This window comes from Crassostrea angulata, chromosome 10 (assembly GCF_025612915.1).
Source record: "Crassostrea angulata isolate pt1a10 chromosome 10, ASM2561291v2, whole genome shotgun sequence".
In the NCBI taxonomy this organism is placed as follows: domain Eukaryota; kingdom Metazoa; phylum Mollusca; class Bivalvia; order Ostreida; family Ostreidae; genus Magallana; species Magallana angulata.
Window position 1 is genome coordinate 46,076,886 of NC_069120.1, and position 16,341 is coordinate 46,093,226.

Genomic DNA, 16,341 nt, shown 5'->3' on the forward strand with positions numbered 1-16,341 from the left:
GCATTATGAACCACATTGCTACATACATATTGGGTGCCAATTTTAAAACTGGGGTTATGATAAGTTTCATTAACTTTGTAATTAGACCAAAATGTTGGGTGTTGGTGCTCTTTTTCAATGATGCATGTACTCAAGATAATTTGCTGTTTTAAGTATACATCTTTCATTGCGTAGATGATATACAATGTACATATAGGGGACTTATTCCTTATTCAAAACTTCTGCTGTATTGTTTTTCTCACCAGCAGTTAACATAACTGTATAAATTGATGCATATATGCATATGAAAACGATTCAATAACTAGTAAACCATATTTGGACTAAAGATTTAAAAACAACCAAAAATATTTTTAACAAGATATGACACATCCTTTTTGTTTGGATGATCGGATAATACTTAAGTACGCAACAACGCGTTAATTTCATTGGTTAATTCAAATGATACTAGGTTTCACGTGGTACCAACGCTGTACAACCAATCGTTACATGTTTAACAGGATGTTGGAGTGCATCCAGGAAAAAAACAAGTACCGGGATTATGTCACTGGTATGCCCATATATAGCTTTGTTCGTTCTAATTTATGACCCAATGACATAGTTCTACACCTCAACAAATTTCGCTATATGTGTACATGAAACCAAGAATCTCTAAAATCACATTAACTCACTTTTCGTTAAAAAGATTTCGAAATGCAAATAAAGGTTTTTTTTATTTACAAAAATCACTATATATTTATAAATAAAGGCCTGAATAAAGAATTGTTTATGTGATGTGGAGCAAATATGTTAATGGATCTGAATTACGAATCAAGATCTAGTTAAAAGTATTTGTTGTTGCATAATCATATCATAAACCTTAGTTGAAGAATGTACATCTTTTATAAATCGGTAGCTTAGTTATGATGGCATACCTTTCCGCAAACAAATATAGATAGGAATAGTTAGATGGTCATAAACAAGCATGGTATATGCATTTATTTTCCAATAGGCGCATTTCCAATCGAAATCGAAATTCCCCAAGCACACGTTTAAAGTCTATTTTCTTGAGCACTAGCTTATATAAAGGACAAATAAATAAATTTGGCCATGAATGATCCATTTAAGGTCAGACGCGACCTATCTTCCATTATTTCCTATCTCGTGAAGATTTCCACTTCGTGATTTCATAACTATATTTTTATGTAATATGATTTTTTTTAATTTAGATATAAAGTGTTCAATTGAAAATGTATAGTCCGGCTTTACTTATAAGCATTCAAATGCATTTTGCAATTCGAAATATTCTAGCTCCGAAACGAGCCTGGTAATCTACCCTGAATTTTGGGGAATTAACAGGTTTTAAATGTTAATAAGGAATACAATATCAAGGAAAATTATATCAAGTTGAGGAACGTCTCGTCTGTCCATAAACTGAACTTATAGTTTAGTTGAGTTAGTCAAGGAATAAGGATTGGTTGAACAAGCTCTAAATGGTCATTACAACTGGGTTGAGGTCAATGTGTAGGTCAGTTTAAACTTTCTTCGTCTAGTCTGTACTCTAATGAAGTAAATATATGTCGGAAAATACCATTAAAACTTTTTCAACCGCGTTGATCTTACTGTGACGTAGACTTCCTATATCATGATGCGGCGTTAAAGCTTACATTTTCAGCCAATCCAGTAGAATCAACAACTAGATTGTTTACATCTTACTTTAAAGCTATACGATAATGGAGTTTCGGTTTTACCAACACTGGTAAGGAATACCAAATATAACATGCAATAGTAGTCTTTGACACACAAACAAGAAAAAAACTCGTCACTCCCATTCATAAAATTACATTATAACTTTCTTTTTCCTTTGTTCAGTCTAGATGTTGTATGCACGTTTGTAAGAACAACAAGTCATTTAAATAAAGTATTTTGCAAACATATATAGAATTGGTTTTAAATTGAACAAGATACGATAAAAATATGTATACACAAATTTCGATTGAAAACACCACGTCTCAAGCAAATAAATATGAAGATTTATTACACTGGGCGTTTATCAGAATCCAGCGCAGTGAAATTTTAATTTTAATAAAACCCGTGTCTGCACTCAAATTGATATAAAATAAAATCGGCCGAGGTACGCCGTATATACATGCATCTTTAAAGGGAGAATCGTCATAGGATGAACTCTTCCCTTACCTGTGTTTGTGTCATTCGCATTGCAGTTGATTGCACAATAGCCTACTGACCTTTGTTGTGCCTGTACCTTATATCGTGTGATTTGGGTTATCGACCGAAAGAACATAAACACAGCCTGGTTTAACAACCTGAACAACTGTTAAATTTACGCCAAAAGTTACATTGCATGTTCACAAGACCATTGCCCCTGATGCTTGTATCACATTCCGCATGGTTCAGAAATTTTTAAAGTAAAAAGTTTTATGACGATATCATTAAATACACTTTTAACTACAAAATTCAATTACCTACGGAACATTATTCTAAAAATTTAATCATGTTTGTTCTTGACAATTTGAGGAGTCATCTGAAATTTCTTTGTCTTATATAGGTTCAAGTTTGAAAAATTATATTTTAGATTAAAATAAAGAGTCTGAATTTTCCCGTTGCCGTTATTCCTATATACATGTAAATGTACGCTTCATTCACTATTTCTACTCCACAAAATTCACATTACACGCCAAGAATTTACGACAAAGAACTAAGCTTGTGGGCTTATTGGATGCGCTTATTACTGTACATTGGCATAGAGCAAGGTTTTCTTTTACACCAAGTCTTTTCTACGGGATGATTTTTAAAGCTTTTGCGAAATTATAAGAAATGCAATCATATTTCCTTTAATTAAAAATCACTTAATTTTCATAATAGATGCAGACCCACAATTCGTGTAATAATGTAAATGGTACGAGACCATGGATACGCATGAAAAATCTTATAAAGTGTACATATTTTGATATTTATTTAAAGAAACATTTGTATTTTTTAATATATGGCCTTAAGGCCGTTTTAAAGACGATTTAATTTCAAAGAAATTTGACTTTCAAATGAACATACATAAAAAGTGGTTACCCGAATAAACAAACAACATGTTTTAATATTTTCACCCAGCTAATGAATTAGACGACCTTACAAGCATTAGTCCAACCCCTACACTGAAACCTTCCCTGCAACCACGATATGCGTTCAGTCGCAGTGAAGTTCAGTAAGGATGAAACAAATGCCATTAACGTCCAGTCTCCATTTTATTTGATCTGGATGAATATTAATTAATGAACAATATCCAGCATTGAAGAAAAATAATGTACTGTGTTTCAACAGCAGCTTAAAATTTCACAATATACTTCTTGGCTTCGAGGAACTACATGTGTATACCTGCATACGATATACATAAATAAGCATAATTTACATCAAGAAAACATTGGTGTGTCTTCCGTCCATGTCATTTGCATTTTTATTAAAATAATCACACGTTAAGTACTTCAGATAATACACACAGCCAATATTGTGTTTTATCAACATTTGCATAATTTAACAAACTAGTGCTTAAAAATAAAATGATAATAGTCTTTCATAACACACGAAATAATGATGAAATGGTGGGTTTAAATATCAGACATCTATTTATGTTTGATTGGGCGTTTATCATAATTGTCTTCAAGAATATGTAATATTTAAACAAAGACATGTATTTTCCTTCAAGTATGAAATAAACAAGTTGTTTTCTGGGGAGAAAGGTCACTTTGAAGGATTGGAATTATATTAAAGGGCCGAGTACATTATAAACATGTACACACCTAAATTCAAAGAAATATGATCTCTTTTACCTTTTCCCCCTAATATCGTAGATATACTGTGTTGTAATGGAAATAGAAAATTAAATGACATCCTTGTTCCACTTTCTTAAGTTACAGAATTGAAACTTACTTGTAACCATACGTGTTAGATATAATATAAGGGCATGTGGTACATTTATCCAAGGTGTAAAACCCCTATCCCATCCACAGATGGTTCATGCTTCGGTGCCACTTAAAAATTTACGAACCTAAATAAACCTGAGAATTACAAAAAAATAAAATCTTTAACAATAACTACTAGTTTTGTGGACATAGTCCATTTGCTCAGCATCACTCTCTTCTGGATCGATTTCTACTGGCGGAGAGCCGCTTTCATTGAGAAAAACAAAAAGGCACGTGACCTGTTTCATTGACGTAGAATGCGGTTTCACGTTTGATAGTAACGGGCGAGTCCATTTTCGATATGAAGGAAGACAGCTTTATATACATTTGTTTATATGAAGGATACTCAGTTCAAGACTGAGACTTGAGGAGAGTACACCGTCCTAAAGATAGGCGTTTATTTACCGTAAGGTCTTTTGCTTCAAGGGAGATCTGTTCATTGGGTCAATTCAGTGTGCAACCACAGAGCTTGGAATGCGATCGTAAGCCCTAAAGTCCTTAAAAAGCATCGAGATTTTAACGCTAAAATTAGAGCATAGTGCACACGGACTTCCTTTATTGTATTTCAAAAGATATGGAGTTTTCTGAAATGAACTCGTTTAAAATAATTATTCGTCCTGCAACTGGAGGGAGTTTTGAGCTCCGAGTTTCCCATAATGAAACCGTTCAGGGACTGGTCTGGACGCTATCCAGGATGTATAGTATTCACAGAGATAGGATTACTCTACTCCATCAAAATAAGTAAGTTCTGCAGATATAATGGCCATTGTTGCAACCACAATGCAAAAGCGCATTACTAAATGGTATCTTTTTAATGAAAAATGCAAGAGAATCTGTATTAATGCGATTGTTTAACTTTGTATTGTTACAATTTCTGTGTTCTTTGTACTGGTCTTTTGTTTATAGGTTCACAAAGCAAACACGCACGTTCTGTTTTGGATTACGAAATTCTCCGATTATGCTTCCTACGCCAGACATGTTTTATATAGGCATATAAGCCCATCCATCAGATTTTGACAATACCCTACACCTACGTCCAACACACGGCCTAATACGGCAGACAAAGTAATCAACCAGAACTGTAATCGCGAGCCCTTATAAAAAGAAAAACAGCCCTCCACACGATCTAAGAATAGATATTTAAAAATCAACCAAGTTCTGGTCTCTTCTAACACAAGATTTAAAATATTTTAATACTGAATTTGTTTGCGGAGAATTGCACATCGAGGAAGATAATATGTAGGTGTTAATTCCGTGGGAATGTATTTAGGTCAAGTGTAGATTCATTAGGTCAACAATTTAGCCTACGCAGTGTACGGTTCTGAACCCCTAACCAGGTGTTGTGTTGCTCAGTCAGATGTCAGATACACACGCGTGTTTCCCTGCATTCTGTCAAAGCAAAATGCGTCTTAAAGCCAATTTATCTGAGTCCACCACTAGTGCACCGATGTAAAAAATGATCAGTTGCTATTTGTTGTAAAATGACACTTCCTTGTAGAACTTGGGGGAGTTTTACGAATTTAAAAAAAAATCTTTTATCTATAGAGACATTTACAAGATGTACGATTGATCTAATTGATTTCGACCTTGATACTTCATATGAATCTTGAAAACGCCAGCTTTTCGCCCTAACATTGACATTGGCGTCTGAAAGTGTAAAATAGTTGTTACCGGAAGCACCATAGATAAACTATTATTCAGGAAAGGTTTACAAGCACTAGATACGGGGGGTTAAGCTGTAATCGCCCACACTTCCTCACGATTGCCCGTCCCAATTTGCCTTCAGTAATAGCGGTGAATTGGCCACGAAGTAGCAAGTTTTCAGTTACAGAAGATGTCCGAAGACCGTTGCTTGATCGAATTGTTTCCAAACTAATTGTACTGGTCATGGTTATATATCGTGTGACGCTTGTCACCTTTGTATTTGAAAGGTCGCTCGGGATTTCGTGTAACTATAGAATAGAATTCATCAATGTATATTGATCACAACCCAGCGCTGATCCTATCTGGTCTTTAGGGGGAAAAAATTAACCGATGAATAAACGTCACTGTTAAAAGATTTTTGTGTTTTATCCTTTTCATCAGACGTTGAAAAATAAATCGCCCGAGTTCAACCGCAACGTATATATTTTTTTAAACTATTAATCAAATATGCATATTTGATGTCACCATGATAGGAATGTAGAGTGTACGACATGGTACATAATTTCCTTATATGGAGGAGACTTCGTCTCCATACACTTATACCTGTCATTCTTTGGTCCTTTATAATTGGAAAAAACAAGATCTATCCCATTTACGTAAAAACTTTTCTTTGTAAATGAGCTACATTTAAAGATGACAGACACGTTTACTCCAGCTCCTAAAAAGGGGCTAAATGACGCATAATTCTGAAGAGATATTTGGAACACTGATACGTTTAGTGGAGAAATGCATTATCTGCAATAATGACCAAACGATGGCCGAAAACGAAGAATCAATAGCTCATTTCTTGGATGGCACCGGGGGATATTGCTCCTTATTGCTAGTCACACAGATGCCCATTCGGCATTGGAAAAACGGGAAGTTCAATTCCTTGGGGAAAATAATATAAGCCGTTTGAAAAGGTCATAAGAAATATGGGTTTTGAAGAAAGAATTCTTGATGAAAATACTTCTTCAGAAGCAAAATAAACTAGTTTGATCGCGTTTGCCCATGAAAGTGCGAGTTAAATATATTGATGTACCTGAAAGTCTCGAGTTCGATTAGGAGTTTGTGGCTGTTCTTATTGCAGACGGAAAGCCTTCGGAAAGCATTTAATTAAAACGATGACGTCTGCTCCAAATGCCATAACTCCATGTTGCCTGCTGCTTTCATTTGTGCGTCCTTCATGTACAGCCTATATTTCTAATACAGGCACACTAACCTAGTTTCTTTTTCTACTAAATCGGCAGCATACGGAAGGCCGATATGATAACTGCTTCATCAGAGCGACTCCAAGCTTGGAAGCATATTTGTGGTTTGAACTTTTAACCGCAAGTGCAGTCTCATACATATTTAAACGATCAACAAATAATAACGTGGAAAAAATACACACCAGGGAAGCAATAGCTTTTGATAGGCCGGGTAATCTGTTCTCACAATAAGGAGGCCAAGCACTGGTTGTAAAACGAAAATTTATCGCGTTCATGTTATTCAGATGGGTATAAATTAAAATTTTCACAAGGGCTTATCGGCATATAAATAATGCTTTTTTCCCTCTACAGCAGTTTAAATATAAAGTCAGTTTTTCGTCTAGGAGTGATGTTTTCGCTTTCAAAACCTCACACCTACGCACATTCTTGAACATTACTTGCGTACCTATAATATACGGAAGCAGCGTTTAAAGATTAACGACCTCGTAATTTCTCCTAGCTGTCTGCTCATGGGACATCTGAGGTTTTTTTTCTTTATCACATACTTGAGGTCAAACGGTATTTAAAACTGGAGGAGCATTGGAGGTTGAAAATTCAAATAAGAGTCGCTGATCGTCGAACTTCGCTAGGTTTCTCCCGAAACAAAGGTTTCGTCTTCGCCCACGCCGCCGCTGATTTAGCACCGGCCCTTGTTAGCATGCAAACCAAGCATCGAAATAAACGAAACCGGTCTCCCAAATACACCATTTTTTGGTTATATATTTATTAAATGCTCTGTAATTGAAGCAAATGCGTTTTCATTGGAGTAATGGTTCTGAAAGTTTGCAATCGTGCCAAAAACTCGTCTCGATAAATGTCAAAAAATATACCGAAGCAAGTGAAGCTTGCAAACTTAATATTTTTACAGCACGCACCGTCCGCCCACAAACTGCTTCACTAATGTACGATATACGGGTTGACTGACCAGAGCAGAATGCAATGATTAAAAGTCTTTTTGTATGCACATCAGCAATAGCCCACACAAACGTCATGTGGTCATATCAGAGACGATGAAGAAAAAATAACCCGACCTCCTCCCAGGAGAGAGAGATGGAAAGAGAGAGAAGGGGAGAGGAGAGAGAAACCCCGATCTCCTTCCAGGAAAGAGAGAAAGAAAGACCCCCGATCTCCTCCTAAGGGAAAGAAGAAAGAGAGATGCTGTCCTGCGATCAAGATATCGGGACACAAGATTGTCAGGACTAACGAACAAAAGTGTCTGTGGGAAAAACATCTTTGAGCCAATTACCCCCGACACGACCGTAATCCCTCGCAGTGACGTCAATGCAGCCTAAAACCTTGTAAAGCAAAAGTCAATGAATGCACATTACGTGCGGGGCATAGGTATCGATTGTCCCTCCAATAAATAAAGCGGCGCTGTAATTGAATTGCAATTTCATGTACTGCCTGGTCGGTGACGCAAGCCAACTCCATTCCCCGACCCCAATCCCCTCACATAAGTATGAGATGTCAGAAATATAAGCCGAAAGATCGTTTTTTAATTAATGAGCAAATCAAGCTTAAGACAGGACCGCATTTCAGCTTTATTTTTTATACCCTCTTTTGTCTCCTTTTTTTATTACATGCACAAATATCAAAGTGCACTGGAATCTACTTATGTACATGTAAAATGAACCAAAAGGGGTGTCGACTCCCAGTAACTCTATAGAGAATACAACTCAAAGGAGGGGGTGCAACTAGCATTAACATGTACGTGTTGGTTATGATAAATCAACGAAAAAGACTCCGAGAAATCGGATATTTCAGTAAAATGGAAAATAAAGATGACAGATGGCTTTGCACAATCTTGTCATATTGCCTTTTGAAAACTAGTCAAACCGCCACTCCGACTTTAAGCCCACTGCTTGACGAAACCTGGAGATATTTCACGATATTTCGATTCTATTTTAGGCAACTAAAGCATGGTTTTCTGCGAGATTACGACATTCAAGAGAACAGTACCTTGACTTTAGTACCAAGCATGGAAAGTGGTTTATCGGTAAGTTCCACAAATATGTAACAGGTATAAATATAGCAAATGGTCTTAAAATATCCCAGTAAGGACACGTGCCCTGCATTATCTCCTTAGGTATAATATATATTCGCAAAATAATTCGTTTCTGGTGAAGTGTATTACGGTTTGAATTTCATTGCAGTTCCATAAAAAGGAAAGTGGCGTTATGCAAGCATTGGAGAGCCTCACAGATTCCCAGGTAGGAGAAGTCAGTGGTGTCAGAATCCGTGAGGTTTCATACCCCCCCCCCCCCCCCCCCCGCACACACACACACACACACACACACACTCGAGCTGCCAAAAGGGCAACAGTTTGTTCAACCTTGCAGCCAATTACACTCTATTTAATGTATAGAAGTCACGCGGAGCATCACTTCATTTTAAATGACAACATTATCCCAATCTGCGCACATAGATTAATACATAATTATTCACAAGCAAATCATGCATGCGGAGTTTTGCAGACATATTTTTCAGCTGATTTCCTTGAGTCTATTTTTGTTTTGACATTAACAATAAGGCAGTTTAATCCTTTAGTATGACAAAATTTAATGCTACACTGTCTCCGTTTCTAAAAAGGAACCTAAATTGCTCCCACTAACAGAATAGCTAATTAAATGCAATAATTCTAGTTTTGAACACCTGGATTTCGAAAGTGAATTCTTTGTTAGAATATAGGTCATTGGCATCCTGAAATTTTGCAATCAGTTTGAAGCCATTGATGCATTTTGCAATTACCATATACCTTGTTTAGACGGGTCTCTTATCTGACAGAACTGTTGCGCAAGACACTTCATCAAGACTCTGTCAATCATAAATCACCTGTACAGGTGTACTACATTTATCTGTTATACGAGCTGATATAATATTGCCAAACGCCAGATACCCATTTCTAAATAAATGTATATCAGTCACCCCCCCCCCTCCCCCCCACACACACACAGATAGATACACACAAGACAAATAACAATCAAGTGTTTATTTACTTTTTGACCAGAAAATACCCCATATTTATTTATTTTTCAGATTAGCGAATTCCTCTCTGGTAGAGCACCCCTCGTATTAGCCATGAAACTTGGTGATCACATGATGTTTATACAGCTTCAACTATCCACACAGACAGGAGCCAGACGAGCCCGCCCCACCCCCGTCCAGCTCCCCACCCCCCACAACATGACCGTGCACGACCACCAGGAAGTCCCCTCCCCCACCTTCACATCTGACGCCGGAAGTAATGGGATTCCCTACAATTTACATCAGTTCAGGAGTTTCCCCGAATCTGAAAAAGTAAGACGGGTTTATATGCAACATGCAAACATTATCTCACACAGATTATATCTCCTTTGTTTGACTATACTCTCTCTGTTATCAACAAAGCTGAGATCACAGAGGATATAGTAGGAAAACATGTTTTCCAGTTATCAATAATACTGGGAGCAAAGAATTTTATTGTCATGTTGTTCCAGAAAGGGGGGGGGGCTACCTAAAGATGACCTCAAAGCAATACCCTAGCTACCAGCTCATCTTCTTGTTGTTTATTTTCTGGAGGGGACAAACACAGAGCCAGGCTTCCCACACACAACATTCCACCCCCGTAACATGCTCATCCTGCCCACACAGCGAACCGTTGTTTGTGTCTCTGTGTGAGATGCCATGGTGCAGTGCTGTGTTTACAGAATTACTAAGCCATCGATTGACTTAACCTCTAGCTGATCAAAATTGCCACATGCCAATTAAATGTTTGATGCTGTAAAATCTCAATTGGCCTCGATATTGATTTCTAGGTCAAATGGCTTTAGCAATAGAGGAAGCGTGAGAGGAATCTGTGTCAGGGATTAAACAGGAGAGGGAAACGCATACTCCTTATGTAAAAAGTTGACACATGCTTGAATATCCGTTAGAAATGTCAGCTTCCATACAATGAGGTTAAATATAACCTTGGGTGTTATTTCATGGGAAGCCCTGATCTATATTTCTGTACAGCAAAAATTATGAAAGGCCTTTGACTTAAATTTTCCATCCATACAAAAGTGCTTTGTATTTAAATTCAATGTAGGTTTAATGGGATTTTAAATTATAGTATGCATGTCTGAAAACTACTGGACTTCAAAAATAAGCTTAAATTCCTTACACATTACATAAACATAAAATTTAGAGCACAATTATGCTTATGTAATTTTGGCTCTTTTATTCTGAATGCAATGAACTTTAAATTGTGAAGAGAATTTGTGTTTAATCACACAGATCTGTAAAATATTTGATCTTGGACAGTAATAAACTAATATTATAATGGCCTAGTAATTTTTGGTTTCTAATTTAAAATCAGCCAAACTACTTGGCTGTGAAACAGTCATGAATTACCCATTAAACCTTTTATCTGGACAACAAATAAAAGCCAACCTTCCGATCTATGTACAATCATGAAGATTTTACTCATCTGTTTAGTTATAAAGATTATCTCATCTATGTACAATTATGAAGAATACTCATTTTGATGTTTACTTTTGTTTAGAACTGCCAAACTTCTACCTATAATCAGGAGGCTTCATCCCCTGACACCACTGACTGTGGCGGGGCGGTGATAGAGACTGTCAAAGACCTGGGCGGGGGCATGTACTCGGGCACATTCTCAGGTAAATACTTGCACTCGACCCCTCCCCCCCATTCAAAAATACAGCTTCTACTTGAAGATTAAATTTACTTTTCCGTTTCCATCTCCCCATAACTTTGCCTTTTCATCATATTCCTTTTTTTTTTTTAAATTAATGTTTGATAAAAAAACACTTAAACAAAATTGTCTGACTAAAACCAATATCATGCAATAAGCTCCTATCTTTAGCAATTTTTTTTTTATGAATATAGAAATTATTGTACATTTTTATTCATTCCATGCGCTACTTTGATGTAATCTCCCCCACAACCACAGTAATGTGACTTTTGTCTGTTTTTGGTTATACAGGGACTTTGGAGCCGTCGGCTTTTTCTGTGGAGAGGAAACCGCGAAGGGATCTCAGCACAATCATTCACATCCTGAACGACCTACTTAACGCAGTCCCTCATTACAAACCCCACTCATTCCTCCATCCACCCCAGAGATCCAGCTCCGACCCTAAATATTCAGGTAGGTTAAGAAAGCAACACTTACTTACTTCCATAGGCCCAACTGTCAACAACCCCCCCCCAATATTTATTATTCATACTTGAGTCTGGTTGTCGTCTGCTTTTGAGAGGTATCTAGGATTGATATACTCAATCAACATGAATGCATTTGTAGTTATAATTTAAAAGCTGTATTTACCATGCTGAGTCCATGAGCTTTCCTTTATGTCATAATCAATATCTACTCTGTACAGTTTAGTACATCATCAAACTTGAAAATACATATGTAGTCGATTTGATTGAATATGATGCTCAATGCCTGTCAGATCTAACAAGATTAGACTCGATATTCTCTGAATTTTTTCTAGTTTGGGGGGGGGGGGGGACAAAATTTAAAGTGAAAGAGTAGAAGTAACACATTATTCAAAATGTACTTTTTCAACAACAAACCCCACTTCCCCCTTGTACCCCTTTTGAGAAAATTAGACAGTCTTAAACCGAGGTATGTACAATCACACATCTCAATTTACGTAGAAATGCCTATACCCTCTTTATTGGAAAATTTTTATCTCTCTTGGCAACATTTTGTGTAACATTATCATAATAAATGAGCAGTGTAACATTACCAAATGCTAATAGTGTAGATACTGTCAAAAACCATGTCATTAAAATGTTAATAGCACACAAAATGTCTGAAAGAGAGATTCCTGCCATGCACTTCTTGTTTTCATAATTCAGTGTGCAATGACCTTTGAAGAACCACCAGGTACAAAAAGGTGACCCTTTATCCCAGTGCATCTGTAGTTTTTATTAAAACTCTACCTAGGAAACAAAATCCAAGTTCAATAGTAGGATGGTGAAAATATTTTATAATGACTCGCGTTCACTCAGTTCAAGCAGTGTATTATTAAGGCCTGAAAGTTACAGGAAACCAGTAGGAGTTGGTGACACCTGGACAAGGCTTAATCACACACCATTAGGGTTTTGACCAGGAACAAGAGCATGTAATAACCACTGAACAAAGACAATGATTGGGAATTCCCAATATCAGTGGGACAGTAGTGTGTCTCTACAGTGCATGCTGTGATAGTAAAAAAAATCAATACATCTTAGTCACGCTGATCGATATTGAGCCGTGTTATAATGTGTGTGGGCGTTTTTTTTGTTTTACAGATAGACAAGCTCACGACCCAAGCACAAACAATGAACAAGTGGACAGTGCCAACATCCGCAGCAAGGTCCGTCACCTGAAGATGATGATGGAAGAGAAGAAACAGCGAAGGAAGAGTCGGCGAACATCCAACAGCCCTTACCAGTGGCCCAGGAAGCAGGAGCGCGGGTTCAAAACGGACACCAGTTCCGTTCCCGACTGTCTCTGCACAGAAAACCAGGTCCCCACAGACTCGTACAGCAATCTGGAAAAAGAAACAGTAGCCGTCTGAGGGAGATTGTTCTTTAACTTGGAGTCAGTTTTCCCCCCATAAAGCTGACATATCTTTGTTGGTTTCTATGGGTCTTTCTGTTGTATTTGGTTCTTTGAAACCAAAGGTTGCAACAGGAACGTCCAGGCATTTGTAAATTTGTTACATATATTGTTCAACTTCTTGTCCATTGTTAAAGCATTAGATCTAACTGCTGACGGAACATGTATGCATTTATTACTAAGCATTATGTAGATTTGTGGACTCTATTAAGATCAGGCCGAGTTGAGAGTTGTGATCTATAATGGGCTGGTGTCAATGTAACAAATAAAATGCTAGTCATTTGGTGTTGTGAACAAATGCAGATCCATGGCATGGCAGGTTCATGACCATGAACAGCAGGTTCATTAAGTAGAGAACTCTTGTAATCAAATATGGAACAAGTTCATACACTTGATCCACATGTGATCTTAGATGCAGTGAGTTTTATATATACACTTTGTACATTCAGCATACATTGTGTGTATGCTGTGAGTTGTTGTTTTTTTGGCCAGTATACTATAATTTGTACCCTGTTTTACTTTGTTGTATGTTTTTGCTTTAGTTCATATAATTTGTACCTCCCAATGTCTCTGTAAAAGCACAGTCATGACATCTCCCCAACCTCAGGTCCCATTTGCTTCAAATTCCTCACATCACATTTGATGAAGAGAGAAAAGCTTTTGTTTTTTCTACCTTCATTCTACAAAATCAAAAGAAAATTAATTTGACATGAAAATACAACATTTTTTTATTTGATTTGCAGTTTCTTCGTAATGTTCAAACATAATAAGCTCAAAAATACACAAGTGATCTCACCTTTTTGAGAGCCTGCTCTCGTGAAGACGCTCTTGAATCAGACCTGTATATTGAACTCTGTACACCAGTGTTTAAGAACACAAGCAATCTTAAGTGGTTTGTTTTTACTGTATGCAGTACACATTCAAACATGAATATATGACATACCGGTATGCAGTAATGATTTTTTTTTTCTATAACAAAAAGCATATCAGTTATTGGTACATGACTAACTGACTTTATAGGGCACAAATTTATTTATTTCCACTATTTATTTTCTCTCCATATATCAAGTGCTACATAGCATATCATTTTTGCCCCCCCCCCCAAAAAAAAATGTTGAATTCTTGTTTTTTTTATATTATATTGACTTATTTTCAAACAAGATATTTAGTTTGAAGCTGCTTTGACGCACAGATTGTTATTTCTTGTATAGATGTAATAAAAGACATAGCTTTAACAAAGGCTGTATATTATCTGTATTTAGAGAAGCTATACATATAGCATATGCAAATTATCTCAAAGATCCAACCCCATTCAGGTTATTAGTATGCAAATTTGGCTTCTATTAAAAGAATAATTCAAAACTCTTCATGCCAAAAATGAAGTTGGATATTTAAGTATGAAATGATAATTTGCTTGGTTTATTAATGTAAATTACAAGTTATGAATTGATAAATAGCAACCTAGAGACACGATGAAACGAGATTTCCTTGTTTATGCTTGTCAAAAGAAATCAGTTTTTTTATGACGTGCAGAGAGTGTTCCAGGTATGAGCCGATACCCACGATTCCTGGAAATCTTAAGTCATGATTCACGATAAAAAGTGACATGCTAATAAGTCAGTTGTTCCAGACACTGCTAAATACCCAACCTTTACAGAACAAAACTCAGAAAATTCCTCACCGAGAAAAGTTTTTTTTATCTAATTGGGTTTGTAAGACAAGCTCTGTTTAAAGTTTGTGGTGTAGCATTTTTATGACAAAAGCTTTATATATCTCTATGATTTACCCATTTAAGCTTAAAGTTGGAAATTAAAAGATTCACCCTGGATAATCCATATACACAGCATTTTGAGTTCTATATACATGCATTTCTGTCCATGTATTCCACGTAGGTTTTGCCAAACAAACATGCCCCTTCATATTTTCTAATGTTCATTATTGTTTTCATTACTAAGTGTTAGTTTCTAGGTTTGCTACCAATATTTACCTTTTGATGAAACAGAAATAAAAATTGTGATGAATAAAAAAAACTGTCTTTGTGAATTATTGAATGTACATTGTAGTTACCTGGAGAACAGACTTGTAATACAGTTACAAGACAAGGTGCGGAAACTGGTTACCTGGCCCTACCTCTTTGAACAATAGGAAGATGACCATAATGCATTTCCTAATAAGAATTGATATCTGTTAAAACATTTATTCTTCAAACGGAAAGACATCAATCTCGGTGACAGGTTTTTTTTTCAAAAAAAGAGACAATTATACTTTAGGAATTAATGTACAAGAAATTTCCAAGTGCAAAATGAACAAAAATAAACCTTTATGTTCAAAATGCCATGGAATACTATGGACTCCTAAAAAAAACCCACGTACATGTTCAGTAATGGTTGATTGTGTACATACATTATAAAACATCCATACAATTTAAAGGGTGTGAGGCATTAAAGAAATACAGATTGGAAAAAAAATTAATATCTTTTGATTTTTTTTTTAGCAACTTTAAGCATATTGATAAACATTTATTTCTATGCAGAGACATTACTCTACAGTAAGGAAAAAGCAATGCATATAATTTAAAAAATCTGATAGAAAAAAAAATATTGTTCATAAAAGATCATGCACAATGAACCTATAGACCTTAGGTGTATATGTCTTTCTATTGAAGTTAATCTTATCGACTCTTCAACAGTTCCGAGAGCATGCTGGTATATCTAAATGGCTGCACTTCAAACTTTGCTTTAAAGAGATGATCTATTGTAATTTTATGTACATCTGCCCTTTATAAGGCATTAGCACCAATGAAACCCTGAATCATTTGATAGAAATCAAAGCCAGGAACTCTGAATGTCAATAAAATCATTCAAGACAT

The 16,341-nt window shown here is 36.2% G+C and overlaps 1 protein-coding gene across 1 annotated transcript; it reads left to right on the forward strand.

Moving 5' to 3' along the window:
• Nucleotides 1–4,229: 4,229 nt before the first annotated feature.
• On the forward strand, nucleotides 4,230–14,712 carry LOC128164811 (midnolin-like). The gene is made up of 7 exons (XM_052828826.1): nucleotides 4,230–4,688; nucleotides 8,789–8,876; nucleotides 9,034–9,090; nucleotides 9,917–10,177; nucleotides 11,403–11,523; nucleotides 11,850–12,011; nucleotides 13,163–14,712. The coding sequence occupies exons 1-7, from the start codon at nucleotides 4,522–4,524 to the stop codon at nucleotides 13,429–13,431; spliced, it is 1,125 nt and encodes a 374-aa protein (XP_052684786.1). The 5' UTR covers nucleotides 4,230–4,521; the 3' UTR covers nucleotides 13,432–14,712.
• The last annotated feature ends 1,629 nt before the right edge of the window (nucleotides 14,713–16,341 follow it).